The sequence below is a fragment of the Mustela erminea genome, chromosome 4, assembly GCF_009829155.1.
Source record: "Mustela erminea isolate mMusErm1 chromosome 4, mMusErm1.Pri, whole genome shotgun sequence".
Taxonomy (NCBI): Eukaryota; Metazoa; Chordata; class Mammalia; order Carnivora; family Mustelidae; genus Mustela; species Mustela erminea.
The window spans coordinates 22,752,807-22,771,915 of NC_045617.1; the positions used below are offsets into that span (position 1 = coordinate 22,752,807).

At 40.9% G+C, this 19,109-nt stretch overlaps 1 protein-coding gene and 1 long non-coding RNA gene across 7 annotated transcripts in view; one reads left to right on the top strand and one right to left on the bottom strand.

Annotated features, from left to right (window-relative positions):
* Window positions 1-14,374, top strand: part of PPIL6 (peptidylprolyl isomerase like 6) — a 35,758-nt gene extending 21,384 nt beyond the window's left edge. The window contains exons 7-10 of one of the 4 annotated variants that reach the window (XR_004284789.1): window positions 5,761-5,896; window positions 10,565-10,643; window positions 10,889-11,085; window positions 13,787-13,805. Coding sequence is in view for 2 of the 4 variants with exons in the window: in XM_032338855.1 (XP_032194746.1) it covers window positions 5,761-5,896; window positions 10,565-10,643; window positions 10,889-10,945 (272 nt within the window). In the remaining 2 variants the exon portion in view is untranslated. Of the gene's footprint in view, window positions 1-5,760; window positions 5,897-9,274; window positions 9,414-10,564; window positions 10,648-10,888; window positions 12,602-13,786 lie in introns of those variants that run through there. The other 3 variants (XR_004284790.1, XM_032338856.1, XM_032338855.1) reach the window with 3 other exon arrangements.
* The window catches only part of LOC116588130, a 40,233-nt gene extending 21,231 nt beyond the window's left edge, over window positions 1-19,002 (bottom strand). For 2 of the 3 annotated variants that reach the window (XR_004284795.1, XR_004284793.1), the window contains exons 1-3: window positions 18,303-19,002; window positions 12,725-12,891; window positions 4,284-4,380 (exon numbers count right to left, since the gene is read on the bottom strand). This is a non-coding gene — a long non-coding RNA (uncharacterized LOC116588130). Of the gene's footprint in view, window positions 1-824; window positions 1,444-4,283; window positions 4,381-12,724; window positions 12,892-18,302 lie in introns of those variants that run through there. The other variant, XR_004284794.1, reaches the window with a different exon arrangement.
* Window positions 19,003-19,109: the final 107 nt, after the last annotated feature.

Genomic DNA, 19,109 nt, shown 5'->3' on the forward strand with positions numbered 1-19,109 from the left:
GGGGAACCTGGATGGTTCAGTTAGTTATGCATTTGCCTTCAGCCTGGGATACAGCCATGCACTGGGCTCCCTGCTGAGCAGGGAATCTGCTTATCCCTTCTCCCCCCATCTCTTCCCCTGCTCTCTTTCCCTCTTAAAATAAATAAATAAATAAATAAATAAATAAATAAATAAATAAAATCTTAAAAAAAAAAAAGGCAAAAACTATACTACCTAGTAACTACTAATAGCTGTGGACTAACTACTAACACTGTTGACCTAAAGCCTTATCAAAAACACAAACAGTTGATTAACCATTTTCTCTCTTCCAAGTATTAACCAGGCCTAACCCTGCTAAGCTTCTGAGACGAGACGAGATCGGGCACGTTCAGGGTGGTATGGCCGTAGACTGATCAACCATTTTCTTACAATGAAATAAGCTAAAGAAAATGTTAAGAAAATCATAAGGAAAAGAAAATACATTTATAGTTCTGTCCTGCACTGAAAAACATCCGCATATGAGTGGATCCCTGAAGATCGAAGCTAGTGCTATTCAAGGGCCAAGTATATAAGGAAATATTAAGCATGAGAGCATTTCAAAATCAGGGAAGTGGTTACTTTTGAACTAGACAAGGCACTTTTGGGAAAGCGGGCCTCAGTGGGGATGAAAAGGGTGTTTCCCTTATAATAACTAATAATAACTTTAATTATATGTTAGTTTTCTATGGCTTTTGTGTCTAAGTTTTAATACAATGAAAAGGTTTTAAAAAAGTAATATTGAATGAATACCAAAGTGAAGGGAAAAGGAAAAGCCAATTTCCTTCTAAGTGCAAGTGGAGCCAGCTTTATCACATGAAACCGGGCAAATGACATCATTTATTTATTTATTCATTAATAAACATTCAACTCTTGGGTGCCTACATGGTGCTAGGGCCTTAAGATACAAAGATGATACGACCAAGCTTCTAACCTCGAAGATTTTAGGTTTGGTGCAGACAGATACTCAAAGGGATTAGCTACCGGCACGGTGCCAATGGAGGTTACAGAGGAAGAACTGAGCGCTGTGGAAAAGAACCAACAGCTTCCTGGGAGAGTTGGGGGCAGTGGCCCAGAGTAGCTTTTGAGTTGGGTCTTAAAATAAAACATTGCAGATGGGGAAGGGATGTTCCTGGATGCTTTCCTAATAAGCTGCATCCCTGATGAAAATCCACTGTATGGGTCCACCCCACGGCCACTGTCAGATCACCTGGAGTCCTGTTCGGAGGCACTGTCTCAGACAACTTGGGCCTTCTGTCCAGCAGGAGACACATCTCTTAGCTCCTGTCCTTGCCTGCCCCCTGGACAACCTGTGCCTCTGGTGATTGTCCCGTACTCCTATCCTTACACAGTTACAGTGGAGGCGACTGTCCTCTGGTGCCGGGGGAGGCCCAGTGTGTTCAGGGAAGCCTCCATTACTCAGGATATCTGTGGGTGCAAGATCAGAAACTCAGTAACCCAGCAAATGAAAAGAAGAAATGCCCCCAAGGAGAGATGAGTAACTGCTCAAAACAGCAAAGCTTTGCTGGGTTTCCTCCCTCATCCACCCCCAGGGGGTATGTACACAAGGGCCAGCCAGTGCTTCCAGCTCCGCCTGTCTCTCACTGAGCCCTGTTACCACGAGCTGCAGATCTGAAACCCGGGGCTCGCTAAAAAATGACTACAACCACTAAACTCACTTTTATTAAGCTAAGCACAGTGAATTTAAAAGAATGTAATAAATAATAATTAGATGATTATTTTATAAATCAGTTAATCATTTTTTTTAACTTGAAGGAAGTCCATTTTGCTTTGTTTCAAATCGCAAGTTTTTTTAAATTGTCTCCCCAAATCCTATTCTGAATGTTAAGAAACTGAATATTAGCCCTTTCTTTCCTCCATGTATAATATCCCTAATCCTTCTCCTGGTCAAGGATTGGCAGTTGAGTGGTTTGGGCTGACTAGAGAAAAATGTCATTTATATAAAAAGCAAAAGAAAAATATTTTAAAATATTGGATTATTCTTGTCATGTTAAGTAGACCAGTCTGTTAATGTTAGCTTGTGCCCTAATTCACAGATACAGCATTTAATATCCATTTGTCTAGTTCTTAGATCTCCTTGCCTTTAAATGAAAGTGTTCAGGGTGCCTGGGTGGCTCAGTTGGTTAAGCATCTAACTTTGGCTCAGGTCATGTTCCCAGGGTCCTGGGATCGAGCCCCACCCACATCGGGCTCCCTGCTCAGCGGGGAGTCTGCTTTCCCCTCTGCCCCTCACCTCACTTATGCTCACTCACTCTCTCTCTCATATAAATAAATAAAATCTTTTAAAAACATGAAAATGTTCATGAATAAATGGCACACAGCCTGATGTATTGTCAGTACTGAGTAACTGAAAATAGTACAGTCTGGGTAGCCATTTAAGGGCTATTTATTTTTTTTTAAATGTTGAGACTTCTATATGGAAAGTGCATATGTACAATTAAGGCATAATTTTAAAGCAAATCCCTGTATTACCATCCTTGTCAAGAAAGAAAATTTGCCAGCATACCAGAAGCACCCTATTTGTCCAGCCTCAGCAATACTCCACCTCCCTCAGAGGTAACCACTAGCCTGCCTTTCTTCCTTGCTCTCCTTGATAGGTTAACCACCCAGGTAGGTATCCCTAAACAATATAGTTAAATTTTGCCTGGTTCTGAATTTTATGTAAATGGAATCACACTGTAGGCATTCTTTGTGTCTTACTTCTTTTGTTCATCCACTGCCTATGAAATTCATTCATGTTTTCTATAGCTGGAATCCTCTCACTGTCACTAGTGTTCAATGTTATAAACATACACTAAGTGTTTATCCCCTTAAGTGTTCATGAATACTGGCTATTCATTCCTAATGTCACACACATGATCAGCATGTGTACTTACAAATGCTTCATTAAAGCAACAATTAAAACATGCCAAGTAGCACCAGTTCATGTACTTTTATGTAATAATAAAGAGTATATAGCTGTTATTATTTAAATATGATAGTAAAAATAGAACATTTGGTTTACAAAATTAATATTGCAATATTCAGGTCAGATTTTTACTTGATATTACTGCCTTCAGCAAATTATATGGAAATGTCCTAAACTATCTGATTATACTTTTACCAGAGAGAATGCATGGCAGTTTTCCCAGACTTGTGGTAGTTGCTTCCTTTATAAGCATCAGAATGACTTTATTTGAAACAGATTCAGAAACTCATTTTCTTCAGCCCATAAATTGATTTCTTTCCATAAATTCTGATTTCTATTTCAAATAGTTACATGTTGCCCTTCCCGTTGTATGTTATAAATGAGGCCAATTTTGACCACAGAGCAGTAACTGTGATTCCTATTTTATGGTAAGTGGCAGAGGCAGGAATTCCTGAGTCACAGACAATGGAATGAGAGGCTCCTGAGATCCTACCATAGCTTTTAAACTTCCTTCCATGTCTCAATTAACATGACCTAAAAATAAAATTATTATTAATTATGCTAGTTTAGCCAGCACTCAAATTTTAAAATTTTTCTATTTTTACCCAGCAATAAAAAAGATGTTTAAAAAAAAATGTTTTTTGTTCTTCCTACTTCACTTTCTGGTAGGTTGTTGAAATTTTTCCTTTCCATTCAGGGCTGATAGAGTTAAACTAATCTAGAACAGTTAATTACCCCATTCAGAAAAAGTTGAGGGGGTGGTGAAGGGTTGGTTGAATAAGGATCTATTATTTTTCCTATCCTCAAAAACTTATGTGAGCACATTAAGTTTACATTTTTTATATAACTGAAAAGTCTGAAGCTCTGCACTTAACCCTCAGAACATACTAGGCACTGTAAAAATATTTGTCAAATAAACAAATGTTGACTTAAACCTGGGGTTTTCACTCTCCATCTTGTTACTGATAAAAAAAAAAATACTTCTCTATTACTGTAAAAATACTGTTCGGATAGTCATTTTTCAGGAAAGCTTCTCTAAAGACAGAATTTTATGTGGAACTCTATTTTGTCACTGGTTCTGGTCTTTAAGTAGATAATCTGTTCCTGCAAGGCTGGGGGTCCATTCCATACCCCAAGTGAGCTGTGAAGGAGGCACCAAGGGCCCCGTCCCAGTGGCAGCTCATGCTGAGTTCATATGGGAGGTCACTACCACCTGTTTCAGAGCAGAGACTCCCACCAGTAACTGTGTAGAGAACAAGAAGGGGAGGGCTGGCTCCCCGCCCCTCTGTGGGAGCTTTCCAAGAGTAGAAACAGGTGGAATTCTACCCAAGGGCTTTACCTGGTGTGGCAGAGTCACCAGCTGAGTCCCCTCTGTTGTGCCGTCACTGCCAGTCTTGAAGTGACAAGCCTTGGGTCCTTAAGTTCCATGGCAGCACCTTGTTAAAACAATCGTTATCATAATTACTTATTTTTCACACATTTTTTTGAGGTGAACACATTTTAAATTTGTAAGTTAAGAGCTGCCTATACCTACATATTAACTTTAAAAGTTAATGAAACTTTAAAAGTCCTCCCATAATCACAGAATTTTGGGTAAAAAAATGTTATGCTATAAAATTTTCTTTTTAGTGTTTACAGAATTTAAGAAACATTTATCATATATCTAAGAACAATGACATGCCATTTTGCTAAAACTCTGAATCTTTACTTTGGGCAGATATCTGTGCCACGTAATTTTCTGTAAAATTAATGGATTATTTCTTAATTGCTCTGAAAGGAATACAGAGCATCAATGTAATTATACAGACTCATTTGTACAAAAGTGCTTTATTTGCATTTCACAAGATTTCAGAGGTTTTTACTCAGTTGCAATTTAACAAGCTAAAAGCTACTACTACGGATATGGCTTAATTGCTCAGTTGGTTTAGCTGTGAAACTTCAAATGCTTAGCAACTGCATCTTCAGAAAATCTTGACACTTAATGCTCATACCTCTCAATTACTCCCAGAATCTTCTAAGGTTATTGAATGAAAGCTTTTCATGAATTTCTCTTCCACCACTTCCTTCCCTGTTTTTGAGTTTGGAGGTAAATGTAACCTCATGCTAGAAATGCCACATCCTGAAAGAGCAGCTTAATTCACCACTATACACTTCTCTTCACTTGTTAACTTTACAAAAAAAAAAAAATAAATAAAAATAAAAATCAATTTTCACAAAATCTTGGTCAATCTATATAAAGTTTGAGATTAAAATTTATTTAAAGACTCCAAAAAAAAATTATGAATCCCCTTTGTTTCATCACCAACATTTAAGCCCACATACATACCAGTTAATGTACTCGGAGGCCCTAGGAGTAAGGCTATCCTGAGACAAGGTGCCTGGCCTGCACACACTAGAGAAGAAAAGCCATGTGAACGATGGCACAGGTCATAAAGACAACCACAGAGATCTGTATAAGATGCTGTGAGGGGAAGGGTCGGATCCAAAAGCCTTCTCGAAGAGGGTATTTTTAATGATCACATTGGTAGTTTGAATGAACTACTACTGCCAAACAGCACAAGAAAATGTGCTGACCTTTCCTCAGCAATGTACTTCCTTTTACATTATTAATTTAAAGCACTTCCTTTTACATTATTAATTTTCTTAGCACACTTGTTTTTAGCTACAATAATGATAAAGTAAATGTAGAAAAATGTTCAAAATAGTTCTAACGAAGATTTTCTAGCTTATCTTTTTTAACAGCCCAGTTGGAGTGAAATACGAAACAATACAATTTGGAAATATTTTAATGAGCTACTATCTACTGTCTTTTCTAGATGAAAACTTTTCAATTCCTCATAATAAAAGGGGAGTTCTTGGAATGGCCAACAAAGGCCGTCACACCAACGGGTCACAATTCTACATCACACTACAGCCAGCACCCTATCTGGATAGAAAATATGTGGCTTTTGGGTATGTACACTATAAGTTTGTCTATATAATATATATATATATATATATGTGTGTGTGTGTCTCTATATGTCTATATAATATAGATATATATGTATGGTTTGGGGCATCTGGGTGGCACAGTCAGTTAAGTGCCTGACTCCTGATGTTGGCTCAGGTCATGATCTTAGGCTTGTAAGACCGGGACCCAAGATGGGCTCCACACTCACCATGGAGTCTGCCTGTCCCTCTCTCTCTGCTCCTCTCCCTGTTCATGCTCTCTCTCTTCAAATTAAATAAAATCTTTTTTAAAAACGTGGTCCACATAGTTTAGGGATTACTGAAGATATAATTTAAAAGCAAAAATAATACAAATACAAACATTTAGAATAAATATTTCATAAGAAGCTTGCTGTCTATAAAAAACACAGAAACCATTAAGGTCCAGCCATTATAATGTCCTGACTATCCATCCTTCTATCTTCAGCCTTCAGGATTTTGTCATTCTTATTTACTATGCGCAATACCATAGTGCTTAAACACATAGAAATATTTAGATGCAGAAGTGAGGTGAAGCCATTTAAGTGCCTGTCCATGAACACAGTGAGGAGATATAGGAAAACTATCCAAATTACAAGTAACTTTTAAAACTGAACAATTTATAGTATGGAAACACCTCAGGTAATAATGATTAGAATATTATTAGTAAGTTGCTAATGGGCATGTGGACCTAAAATGGATGATGGATATACTCTTTATCACTCCAGTGTTTATGTCTCTATTTGATTAGTGGAGTGAATGTAAGTTGAAATTTACTTGGTCTTCCCTGAAATGATGCAGAGTATTGGAATTTTTCTGAATAAGTATTAGATTATTCCAGCCACTCCACAGGGATAATTACTGACTCTTCATCCCATGAAGAAATTTCATAAGTTTTAATTTAAACCACAATTATCCCTTTAGTGTAATGCAAGTGATATTTCTAGACTGAAAAAGCAGAAAGTGTATTTTCATCCAAAGGAGATTTCTTTAAAAAGATAATTTTTTATTAATAGATGCATAACCTAAAATGATGTATTATCTTCTATTTTCCCTGGTCCTAAATAAACTGTATTCTGATTTTGAAAATGTATTCTTCAATTATTTAAAATCCAAATAATATTCACAATTTCTTGGATCATTTAAGTGTCTTCCCATCATCTTATCCACATGATTAGGTGATCCTTCCTATCTTTCCAAAAGGTGCCTTCCTCAAACACAAACATGACTACTTTAAAATGTTTAACACCTCCTTCTTCACTATATACCCCTCTCCAGATGCATACAGCTTAAAGTCTAGAGTGGCATTCTGGGCCTTCATTATCTGACCCCACATCTATTTCAGCTTTCCCTTCTGTTAGCTTCCTGACTCATTCATTCAACCAGTGTTTTATTAGGCACCTACTATATGCCAGCCATGGTGCTCAGTCGTGAGGAAAAGAGTGAAGAGGCACAATTTCTGCCCTTTAGGGAGTCTATAGTGTATTAGAAAACCAACAACTGTAAGCCAGTGAGACACAGGCTACGGCAGTTCTGTGAAGAGTGCACTGGGGTACAGGAAAGAGGGAAGACAGCTCCTCTAGCAAAAGCGAACACAGATCCCTAGAGGATGGCAGCGGAGTGGAGGATGTGGTCTCCTTTTGACGACTGCTATTTCCCATGTGATTCACCTTCCTCCAGGGGAATCTTGCTCACTCAATTTTGTCTGGTTTTGGCGGGGGGGGGGGCACTGCACCTCTTTTATTCTAGCCCAAGTATCATCTCGATCGATCTCTGAAATCTCCAAATCAGAGCTGAGTCTGGGCTAGAATATTTAAACAAGACCTTAAGAGAACACTAGGGAGCAGAAAGGTGATACCTTAAGAGGCAAGTAGATACTAGGACCAAGTGTAACTCCTTCAGGGGTACTGTCCTTCCCCACTGCAGGGCTGCTTCTGGTGTTAATGCTTTCTACCATTGCAGATCGTCCCCGGGTTTATGTGAGTTTCCGGAATCCCAGACATGGTTAGCAAGGTCCAGAGAGAGACAGACCTTCCTTTTGAGCCCTAGTTCCTGGTACATGAACTTGTCCCTTCAGATAAATGACACTAGGAATGCTCTTCAGGGGAGACTGTCTTGCCTACCGGCTTCATAAGGAAAGAATGTCAAAACACAAATCTGTAAAATCTCCATTCATACATGCATAGGTAGAAGGGGTAAATATTGGGGACAGTGATGGGGGTAATTAATTTTATTATAGGGGACTCCCAAATAGGGTGGGCATAGAAATCTGCATGAGGAGGTGAGATAAGTATTGAAATTCAAGTAGAAGTTAGCCAGAGAAGGCTGAAATCAAAATGAGTAAAATCAAATTTTGGGAAGAGTGAGAAGCCTTTGCAGAGGGGCCCTAAGGAATAAGGAGAGCCTCTTATCTACAAGTCATTTGTTCTGGCTAGAGCTTAGCACCCCAGTGGTGAATGGACAGAGAGAGGAGGGTAGAGAGGAGGAGACGGTCAGGCCCAGGTCCCAAAGGCTATCTGTGCCATGCTGTTAAGCAGGGACTCCCACCCAAAGGGGATGGGAAGCTATGGAGGAATTCATTGGGAGCAACATGACTAGGTTCTCATTTTGAAAAAATTCTTTTTAGCATTAGTGAGGAATTAATTGGCAAAGGATGACAATGAAATTGGAAAGGCCAGTTAAGAAGACTATGGCTTCTATGGCACTATGATAATAGTGCCATAAATGAAGTCCTGGTCCAAAGCACTGGCAGTGCAGAGAAGTGAGGGTAAACAGAAAAAGATTCAAGCGATACTTAGAAATTAGATTCAACAAGACTCCAGTGACTCTTTCAATGGTGGTGGTGCGATCATGGAAGAGTATCAAGCAGTGGTATGTCACAGAATCTTCTACAGTGTTGTAAATGTACTAAAACCTGTGCTGTCCACTATGACAGCTGGTGGCCACATATGGCCACTGCCCACTTGAAACATGACCAGTACAACTGAGGAACTACATTTATTAAGTTTCAAATCCACTGGTGGCCAATGGCTACCATACTGGGTAGGGAGAGTCTAGAGAAACTCCTAGGATTTTTAGAACTGTTTGGATGGTTGATGCCATTTACCAAGATAGGGAGTATGAGGATATGGGAGAGAAGATCATGGATTTAGGATGGACGAGTTATGTTTCTGATTAGGATACCTACAGGTGAGGCAGAAGGCAACTCTGGTATACCATAAGTAGGTATTCAAGGGGGGCAAGGCCGGAAATAGAGATTTGGAAACTCACCATGGCAGCTGACCTATAGCCAGACCACAGTACCATCACTCCCAGGACAGCCTCTGGGCCTTTGCTTATCTTGTTCCTTGGCAGCCTCTCTAGAGTCTGCCAAAATCCTTTCAAGGCTTAAGTCAGAAACCTCCTGATTACCAGAATCAACATGCTTCTTTGTCCTCCTTGGCACTCTGTAAAAACTTGTATCTTCTATTTTAACACCTGTCACAGTGGAGAGATGCACATAGTAAGTGCTCCTTCAGTATTTGTGAGACCAATCTGGAGAACAGGCTCTACAGCCTCTTTGGTCAGAGGTGAATCTGTCCATTTGTCCCTTGCTCATCCTCAGAATGTACCTTGTGTTGGGCTCAGTGTCTTGGCTTCTGTTGGAGACAGCCAGAGGTGGACGGAGTTGCCTAGAGCATGAACAGTGTCAGCACTGCCATGTGCCTAAAAAGTTCATGAAACGGAAACTGTACCTTCCCCTCAGCCACTGCCGCTGCTCAAACAGTGCCAAAGAGAACCAGTCCCGTGTTTAGCGCTGTCTCTCTAGCCCGTTTTACTCTCTTTCAGTTGAGAGAACCATCCTAAGTCTAGCTCCACTCAGAGAGTTCTAGCTCATGGCCAGCGAATGTCTACAGAGATCCAAACTAGCATGGCTCTGAGCTTTCGTTCACGTATCCAGTGGTGGTGATGAGGTGCCTACTAGGGGCCCCACAGTGTGTTAGGCGTTGAGTGCTAAGTAAAAGCATGAACTATGTCCTCATGGGAGAATCAGAAACTAATCAAAGCAGCATAAATGTCAAATTAGCCTTGACAACTCCTATAAAGATGATGGGGAGCTTGGCATAAGCGAGGAGCAATGAGGAGTGATGAGTAAACTGAGATCTGAAGGAAAAGCAGGAGGTGGGGAGCAAAGGGAGAGTTGGGGGCAGGAGCACAACAGATAGACACGGCAGGGAAGCAACATGGGATACTGAGGTACTGAAGTCAGTCCCGCTGGGGCAGAGAGCCAGGGGAGCATGGCCCAGGAAAGCACTGGAAGGCAGCAGGGAGGCAGCCCATGGCGGGTCATGGTGGAGATTTTTGGTCTTTATCATAAGGGAAATTATTGAAGTATTTTAAGTGGAGAAGTGAGATCAGATTTGCAATTTTTTTTTTAAGGTTTACATTTTTAAGAGATAACCCTGACAGCAGTGAGGATGACAAACTGGACGGGTCCCAGAACGGATGTGGAGGAACCGTGGCAAAGTGGACACATCTGGAGCTATTTACACTGATGACTGATAATCTGATTTACAGGAAGTAGTCATAGCTAAACAGGATAACACTTGATTTATGGATGGAAGCTAACGTGAAAATTTATGACTAAATTCTCCATTTTTTCCTCCTATATAGGCAATTGATTGAAGGAACAGAAGTTCTTCAAAAATTGGAATTGGTTCCAACAGAGAATGAAAGACCAATACAACAATGCGTAATTATTGACAGTGGAGATCTTTATGCCTGATTTTCATATCAGTATTCTCTGACAACTTATTATTATGCATCTGATCAGCTGTTTCTATATTTAATTAAATAGTGCCTGATAAAATTTAATTTGAAAGCTGTACAGATGCTGTAGGTTGGCCCTCCCAACACCCAATCCCTCCCCATTTTCCTTTCTGGTCTCTGCCACAGACTATAAAAGCAAAACACTTAATTTCCCACCCTCCTTTGCAGCCAGTAGTGGCCATGGAATACCATCTCACCAGTGAGACAAGAGTAGAATGCCAGTGATCCTGCCCCGTCCCCTCAACCAGCCTTGAATGCAGAGAGGCCAGAGTTGTGAAGGAAAGGCCAAGAGAACTGGAGATGTCAGCCCCAACTCTTGGGCTGAAGAACCAATGCCAGCAAGTACCTATCTCTGGCTTCTTACTGTAAGACAAATAGACTCCTGCTTGTTGATGTTACTATTGGCTGATTATTTTGCTACTTGTAGCCTAAACCATTCTTAGCAGCAGGACCTAATGGCCTTCCAATCCTACAGCACTAGGAGTGGAATTTTGTTCTCTGTGAACTACATTTCTGCCCTAAGAAAGTTGGTAAATAACCAAATAGAAAAAAGAGGCAATAAAAAAATTCACTGTAATATTTCATAGTTTACATGCAGCATTCAGAAAAAGGCATCTATCTGACATGAAAAGAATGCTTATCTCTGAGCCACACCAACCATATGAAAACCAAAGGCTTGGGTTAAGCATCCCAATGCAAATCAGCCCTGTGATCATTGACTCCTGAGATGTTATTGGGGATCCTGCTTCATCAGCTGCTCCTTAATCTGAGATTCTTAAATCCATTACCAGGGGAGCTTTTAAAACACAGACTGCAGGACCCTGTCCTTGATCTACCGAGTCAGAGTCTCGAAGTGTGGGAAAGGGATTCTGTTCATTCATTTAGCTCAACCTAGAGGATCCTGTTTGGCCAGCTGGGCACAGTCATTTAGAAATCACGGCAAGATGTAAGGGACTAGTTTCAGCCCCCTCTTTGTAGTTATTGAAATGAGTGACTCTGTTGGTGGTGACCTTGCTCAGCTGCCTCCACCACTGCTGCCATTGCATTCATACTATGGCCAACGCCATTAAGATTTTGGGTTTTTCTTGCCCTTTGCAGAAGGTCTGTCTTCCAAGAATGATCTCTTAAGCAGACAGGCCTCTAATTGATTTGGAGGTTGCCAAAAGGAGGCATATGCTTTCTTTGACTTTTCATTTTGAAAGGATTATAAATTTACAGGAAGTTGCAAAAATAGTACAGAGCAGTCCTGTGTGCTGATCATCCAGGTTCTCCAATGGACATATCTTACACAACAACTATTGTACAATATATAAACCAGGAAATCGATATCAGTACAGTGTGTGTTATCATTTTATCATGTGTAGATTCATGTGACTGATACCGCAGTCAAGTCACACAAGTTTTCAAAAAGACCTCCCTTGGGCTACCACTTTATAGTCACACCTGCTCCTGCTCTCCGCCGTCCATCTCTAACTTCTGACAACTGAAATGTGATGTTTTTGTTGTTTCGTTAAATCACAACTTTATTGCTATTTGGTATATGCCTTTATAGTAAGATTGGAGGTGGATGTGGAGAAAGCATACTGCCTATGTCACATTCTCAAGTGACCCAGAGGCAGCAGAGTGTTAAGAATGGGTGTTCTGGAGCCAGACGGCCTTGGTTTGAATCCTAGTCCTGCCATTCCCTAGATGCGTGCACTTAGGCAAGAACTTCCCTGTGCCTCAATTTCAAATCTTCATGTCAAAGCATAGCACCTACCAAACAGAGTTGTTGTGAGGGTCCAAGGAATCAATAATTTATATGCAGGATCTAGAACAGAACCTTTTTATGCTATATGTACTCATTAAATGTATGCTTAATAAATTACTGGTATACCTTCAGGAGTTGGCCTAGGAAGTTGTATTTTTTAAAAGCTCCTCAACGACTCTGATTAATAACAAGATTTGGGAAACACTAAAGAGGAGATAGTTCTTCTTCCTCTGTTCTGAAAAGTTTCCACCAACCTGAGAGGTTAAGCTGTTTGCATGAAGTCTCCAGATCCTCTCTCTGGGCCTTGGATGGGTTCCTCTGGTCATTCCGGTGACATTTCAGAGGGGAGCTAGGCTTGCCACAGGGCCTCTCACCAACTAGTGAAGCGTGTAATGAACAAAACTGATGCTTTGCAGAGATCCTAGTTAAAACAAATTAACAAGCATTCGTCATGGAATAACAAGCAGCACAGCAGTTATTACTTGCTCTTACTTGCATGAACCCACACACTAGGGAATTAAGCAGTTTATCTGATATTGTGAAAGAACGGAGATACCTGCATGGGTGTAAGAAACTGATTCCAGCTCCCTTTATTTTTCAACTTACCTGCAATGGAAAGGTAGATCTCTACCGACTTCCTAAAGGATGGCAAGTTCCCGGTCCCTTTGTCCACTCCCACGTCCTACTCTCAGGCTGTGTAGAAACTTAAATCATAGATTTGTATATGCAGTGGTTCTTCTTACCACCATTTAAATGTTCACACAGTGATACTTCTGTATTAGAATGTATTCTGTATCAGAACATGTATGTTAACCATGTAATTTGAAGAAATTGATTCAAAGATTCAAAAACTTATCCCAATTTAACTCCAAATAGGACTTTGATTTAACCAAATTGACTTTGATTTGATTCAACAGAAGGAATTCTAGACTGTTCCACGTCTACAAATATGAAACGCATTCTGATAATTTATACAAAATGTTATATGATCTTGCCCCAATAGCTGATATGGCAAAGCCAAACTCATATCCTGTAACTTACACTAAGTGATGTTAATAAGGGGCGTGTGGTATCTGGACATTTTTCTTATTATGAGAGATTTGAGATAAACATTTAAAATTCTATCTAAAGAATTTGTTTGTCCCAACTGCAAACTATGCCCATTATTTGTTAATGAACGAATGGTCTGGCAACCTCAGGATTCCATATTGAGTTTTTGTACTTCATACATATCTTAAATTAGCAAGTGTTTTAGTCCTAGTTACTTAGTAATGAAGCAATCAAATAACTTTGTCTTTCACCTTCCTCATTTGTAGAAAGAAGAGATCGAAGTAAAGAAGCTGTTAGCTCTGACTCTAAAACTTTAGAGATTCTCTGAGTAAATTTACAAAATCAGTAACAGTACTATTCCTTTGGGTTTTGATTTTTGTAAAATGGGGGTACATCTATCTCACAGTGGTTTGAGGCCTGAGATAATATGTGAAGACACTTGTGATGACGCTTGACACATAGCAACTATTCAATAAAAATGAGCTTCCCTTCTGGAATGTTAACCCACAAAACCCCGTCAAGCTGTCACTGACCGAAAGAATATCATCACCACCACTTCAAGAAACCGCAGGTCTCTCTAATGCTCAGTCTTAGTTCGTCACTAATATCATATTTTCAATTGAATGGATTTATTCAAAAGTATATCCTTAAAATTAGAATGGATTGCCATCACAGCTAGTGATATACTCTCTTCATTTTTAAAAACTACTATGTTAATTATATAATCTGCCACCCTTCCTAAAATGGAATCTTAAATTGGGCCAATCTAGCCAGCCATCTCTCAAATAAATTTTATATATCATACAAAATATCTGGAAACAACCTTGAAAGTTAACATATATAACATGAAGTACAAAGTTTGGTATTTGATTAGAGGTCTTTGAAAATGTGATAAATCACAGGTTTTTCTACTTCGGTGTGCATGAGAAATGCTTGAGCCTATCAACAAAATATGGGTTCCTGAGTCTCATCCTAATTTCTGATCCAGTGGGTCTGTAGTGGGCCAGAGAATCTGCATTTTTTTTCTTTTTAAAAAATATTTATTTATTTATTTGGCAGACGAAGATCACAAGTAGGCAGAGAAGCAGGCTCCCTGCTGAGCAGAGATTGATCCTAGGACCCTGGGATCATGACCTGAGCTGAAGGCAGAGGCTTTAACCCACTGAGCCACCCAGGTGCCCCAAGAATCTGCATTTTTAACACGTTCCACATGGTGCTGCTGCTGCTGCCCTGGAGACCACACATTAAGAACCACTGGGCTGGGCTGTATTAAAGACATACACAGGGGTGCCTGGGTAGCTCCCTAGGTTAAGCACCCAACTCTTGATTTTGGCTCAGGTCATGATCTCAGGGTTGTGAGATTGAGCCCTGTGTCAGGTAGATCTGCTTGGGATTCTCTCTGTCCCTCTCCCACTGCCCCTCCTCTTGCATGCACATGCTCTCTCAAATAAAAAATCTTAGAAAGAAAGAAAGAAAGAAAGAAAGAAAGAAAGAAAGAAAGAGGCACCTGGGTGGCTCAGTGGGTTAAAGCCTCTGCCTTCAGCTCAGGTTATGATCTCAGGGTCCTGGGATCAAGCCCCCCCATCAGGCTCTCTGCTCAGCAGAGAGCCTGCTTCCCTTCCTCTCTCTCTCCCTGCCTCTCTGGCTACTTGTGATCTGTCAAATGAATAAATAAAATCTTAAAAAAAAAAAAAGACTGGTATTGGGAGACTTGTGGCATGCAGGTACGTGCAAGAAAAAGTTATAACGTGCAAATTGTGACAACAGAATACAATGAGGAAAAATGGTGAGACAAGAAACTTTGATTTCATCAAAGTAGCACAGATCTATGCAAACACTGACCAATCAGAAGGGACAGCAACTAGAGGCCTGGAGCTCCTGCTGGACTGGAGGTGAGCCCTCTAGCTGCAGGAGAGGCAACAAGGCAGACGGGTCTTAGGTGAGGGGGACTGGGACATGTGTACTGCTCAGCGCAGTGCCCTCTAGCAGTCAGGACAAAATCCCTTAAATATTTTAAAAACAAGAATATCCACCTGGGAGTGTTCTGGCTGAAAATCAGCTCCCCAAGACAGGATGAGGAGGAGCATAATACCTGGGCACAGGGAGAGGTAGTAGTAATGCACAGTATCAGAGAGCTTCCTGAGGTGCAGTTTAGCTTGAATTTGGGTTGTTCCTAAGGGATATGTTAGAAAAACGGATTCCTTCTGTTTTCTAAAGGACTGAGACCTGTAATGGAAAAAGAAAAAACTCCAGCAGACCCAGGGTTTGAAGCAGAGTAGAAATGAAAATAAATATCTCAGGTGCCAGCCTAGAGAGAATCTACATCCAAGAGTTTTGCATTTGTACCCTACCTTACATATATTTGTAAAACAAAACAAAAACTTTACAACATGTTTTGCTGGATGTCATCTTGTAGAGGAGTCACTATTAAGAGCTGCAGCAATTTAGAATAGTTCTCCACAGATTATAGTGTAAAGCAGTCTTCTCAAACTTTAAAACACATGTACATATGAACTTCCCCCCAAAAAGCAGATTATCATTTGGGAGGTCTGAGGTGAGGCCAGAGATTCTGCATCTCTAACAAACTTTCAGGCGATATGAATGTATTAGTTCATGAACCCATACTCTGAGAAGAGTAAAGCTGTGGTTTTCAACCTAAACTGAAGATTAAAAACACCTGGAGAGCTTTGAAAAATCCTGATGCCCAGGCATTTTTCCAGAGTAATTAAATTGGTACCGTGGCATCAGGATTTTTCAGAACTTCCCAGGTGATTCCTATATTCAGCCAAGGTTGAGAACAACTGCTCTTAAGCGTAACCTACCACAGTCATGGAAGAAATATCCATAGCCAGTGAAGAGCTTCTCTAATGATGGTATCTCTAGGATTTTATCATCAATCCCAGTCACAGTGTTAATAGTAAGAGTAAATCTACAGGGGTGCCTGGGTGGCTCAGTGGGTTTTAAAGCCTCTGCCTTTGGTTCAGGTCATGATCCCAGAGTTCTGGGATGGAGCCCCGCATCAGACTCTCTGCTCTGCAGGAAGCTTGTCTCCTCCTCTCTCTCTGCCTGCCTCTCTGCCTACTGTGATCTCTGTCTGTCAAATAAAATCTTAAAAAAAAAAAAAAAAAGTAAATCTACAATTTTAGCTCACTATTAATCTTTGATTCATTACAATCCTTTGTTGAAACTTACTTGAAATATTACAATGTTTAATGCATGTTGTTAAAACTGTGTTATAGATGCCAGACCTTGCTCTGGAACAGTGAAGTGACTTTGGAAGCCTTCCTTGAGCTAGTGCAATAGATGCCACGTAACATAAAATAATCCAGTGCTTTTCTAGCCTTAAAACAAGACAGTGAAGTGTCTTCTTATAAAGACTATAAAAATCTGAAGACTAGAGTTGAACACCCAGATGACAAATTGTAAAACAATATCCTCCACAATGGGGCGTATTCCTCCTAGAGTGTAAACAAGATGATCCACGGGGGTATTGGGAAAAAACATAACTTCTATTGTGTTTTTAACCTTAAAGAAAAAAACCCCACAAAGCTGACTAGTGCCTTCCTTTGTCTGGGTGTCAGATAGTCAAACGCTTACTGTGGAAGCCCTACCCTGAGAAGAGGAGGCAGTTCATTGAAGGCTGATAATGGGACCTCATTTAAATATGTGGCTGCACTTTTTTTTTTTTCCCAAGTTCCAGAGGGCAAAGCATTTAATTACATTTCACAAGAGAAGAACTGTTGTGACTCAACCAAATACGGAACATAGTTCTCTCCAAATTCTACACAAACCACTATTTTCTTAATTTATTTAATTTGATGAACAATGAAATCAAGTTTTCCTTTTTAGCATTTATCTAAGATGTAGAAATAACAAAGTCGGTGCAATAAAGTAGGTGAAATATTTAATAAGATTATACAAACACATAACCAACATAAACTGTGAAAAAAGATAAAAAGGCTCTCATCTTCAAACAACCCTTTTTTCTAAAATGAAAACACTCTCCAATGGGGAAAATGATCTGCAGTTGAAATAAGACTCCAGAACAGCGCTTAAGTTTTCTGCACTCGGTCTTTGCAATGAGAAATGATTACTTAACAGAAAACTTAAATTGAACAGCATATATAAACATCATATTGCTTTTTTTACTTAAGGAAGCAATATCTAGTGATCTGTCAAAGCAGATTTGTATTCATGAATTGTCAACAGACCCCCAACACAGCCATGTCTTCTTTGAAAGTCTTTCAATAATTCTGGCCATAGGCTGGATCTGTCAAACATGGTCTCGTGTTTACATCAAGCAAATCGCCAGCTGGTGTAATCAACAGAATACTCAGTGACGAAGGTACAAAAGGACCCCCCAGATCAGATTCTAGAAAGTTTTAAAGCCTTCAGATGGAGGCAAAAAAAAAAGCTAAAACGTTTAGAGTCAACTTTTTTGTGGTGCTTTCATACCAAAGCAGATCTCATAAAAGCAATGTTCGTGTGTTATTTTATTAGGGTAAACGTGCATAATTAAACTTGCCGGATAAATGCAAGTAACTGGGAAAAAAAAAACACAAACCCGGCACTAAAAACAGCTTTTATAATCCAGTTTTTACTCGTTAATATAAGCGCGGCTGCAATTGTGACTGTTTTGTGAGGCTGGACATCAGGTGGCGCTCACCCATCCTAATTAAGCCGGAGCAGTCCCAGAACATTAACGGGCATTCCAACATCCAGTCCTGATGTCAAGCATCGAGTTTCGGGCAAGTCACTTTGTCTGAGGCTCGGTTTCCTCACCTGTAAAGTGGGTTGGGAACGGACCAGATGGATTTCCAACCCAGCTCGTCTCTGATTCTCTGTAGTGGTGGTGGCGTTGACTGACTGCGGCTACCGCTGATTTAAGTAGCAAAAAATTCGGTAAAGACAGCCTGGGCAAGTGGGATAGAGAAAGCCAGTGTAGACAGCGCTCCGGCTGGAAGGCCGGGGGGCCGTTTTCGGTGTTTTGGCCGCTCACCAGGAGTGGGCGACGGAGCAGAAACTCAGCCACGTGGCTTCTTCATTGCCCTGAGGGATCCCAACACAAGGCTATTTCCAGAAAAATTCGAGAGAGAGAAGCGCGGGTGCTACTGAGAATCTGTGCGAGCACCTTCGGAACGCGGGAGCACACCGCAAACTTGACCCACTGGGTGGGTCTAAACGCACCCCACGGAAACGAACGCCAGGCTGACTCCCGTCCCAGAGGCGAAGCCCGGAAAGTCACGTGGGGCCGCGGATTTACGGCCTCCCCGGTCGCCCGCGCGGACGCCGAGAGCCACCTCATGTAGGTTGTTCCATCCGGGCCAGGGTGGAAGCTTTCCCTATCGCGGGAACTAGAACAGCCCAGCTGCATCTTGGATGGTAATCGAAGGGAAATGGAAATAGGTTCTTGCTTCTGGGAGCTTCTTCGCTACACTTGGCTAGTCACTATGCGGAACAGCCTCCCTCCGTTGCCTCTCGCTGTCCCTGTTCCCCCTCCTGCGGGAATGCAGTTGGTATCGTCCGCAGCCCGCCCCCGCTCCGCCCCCCCCGCCCCCGCACGCCGTGGCCTGGGGCCCCTCACGTGAC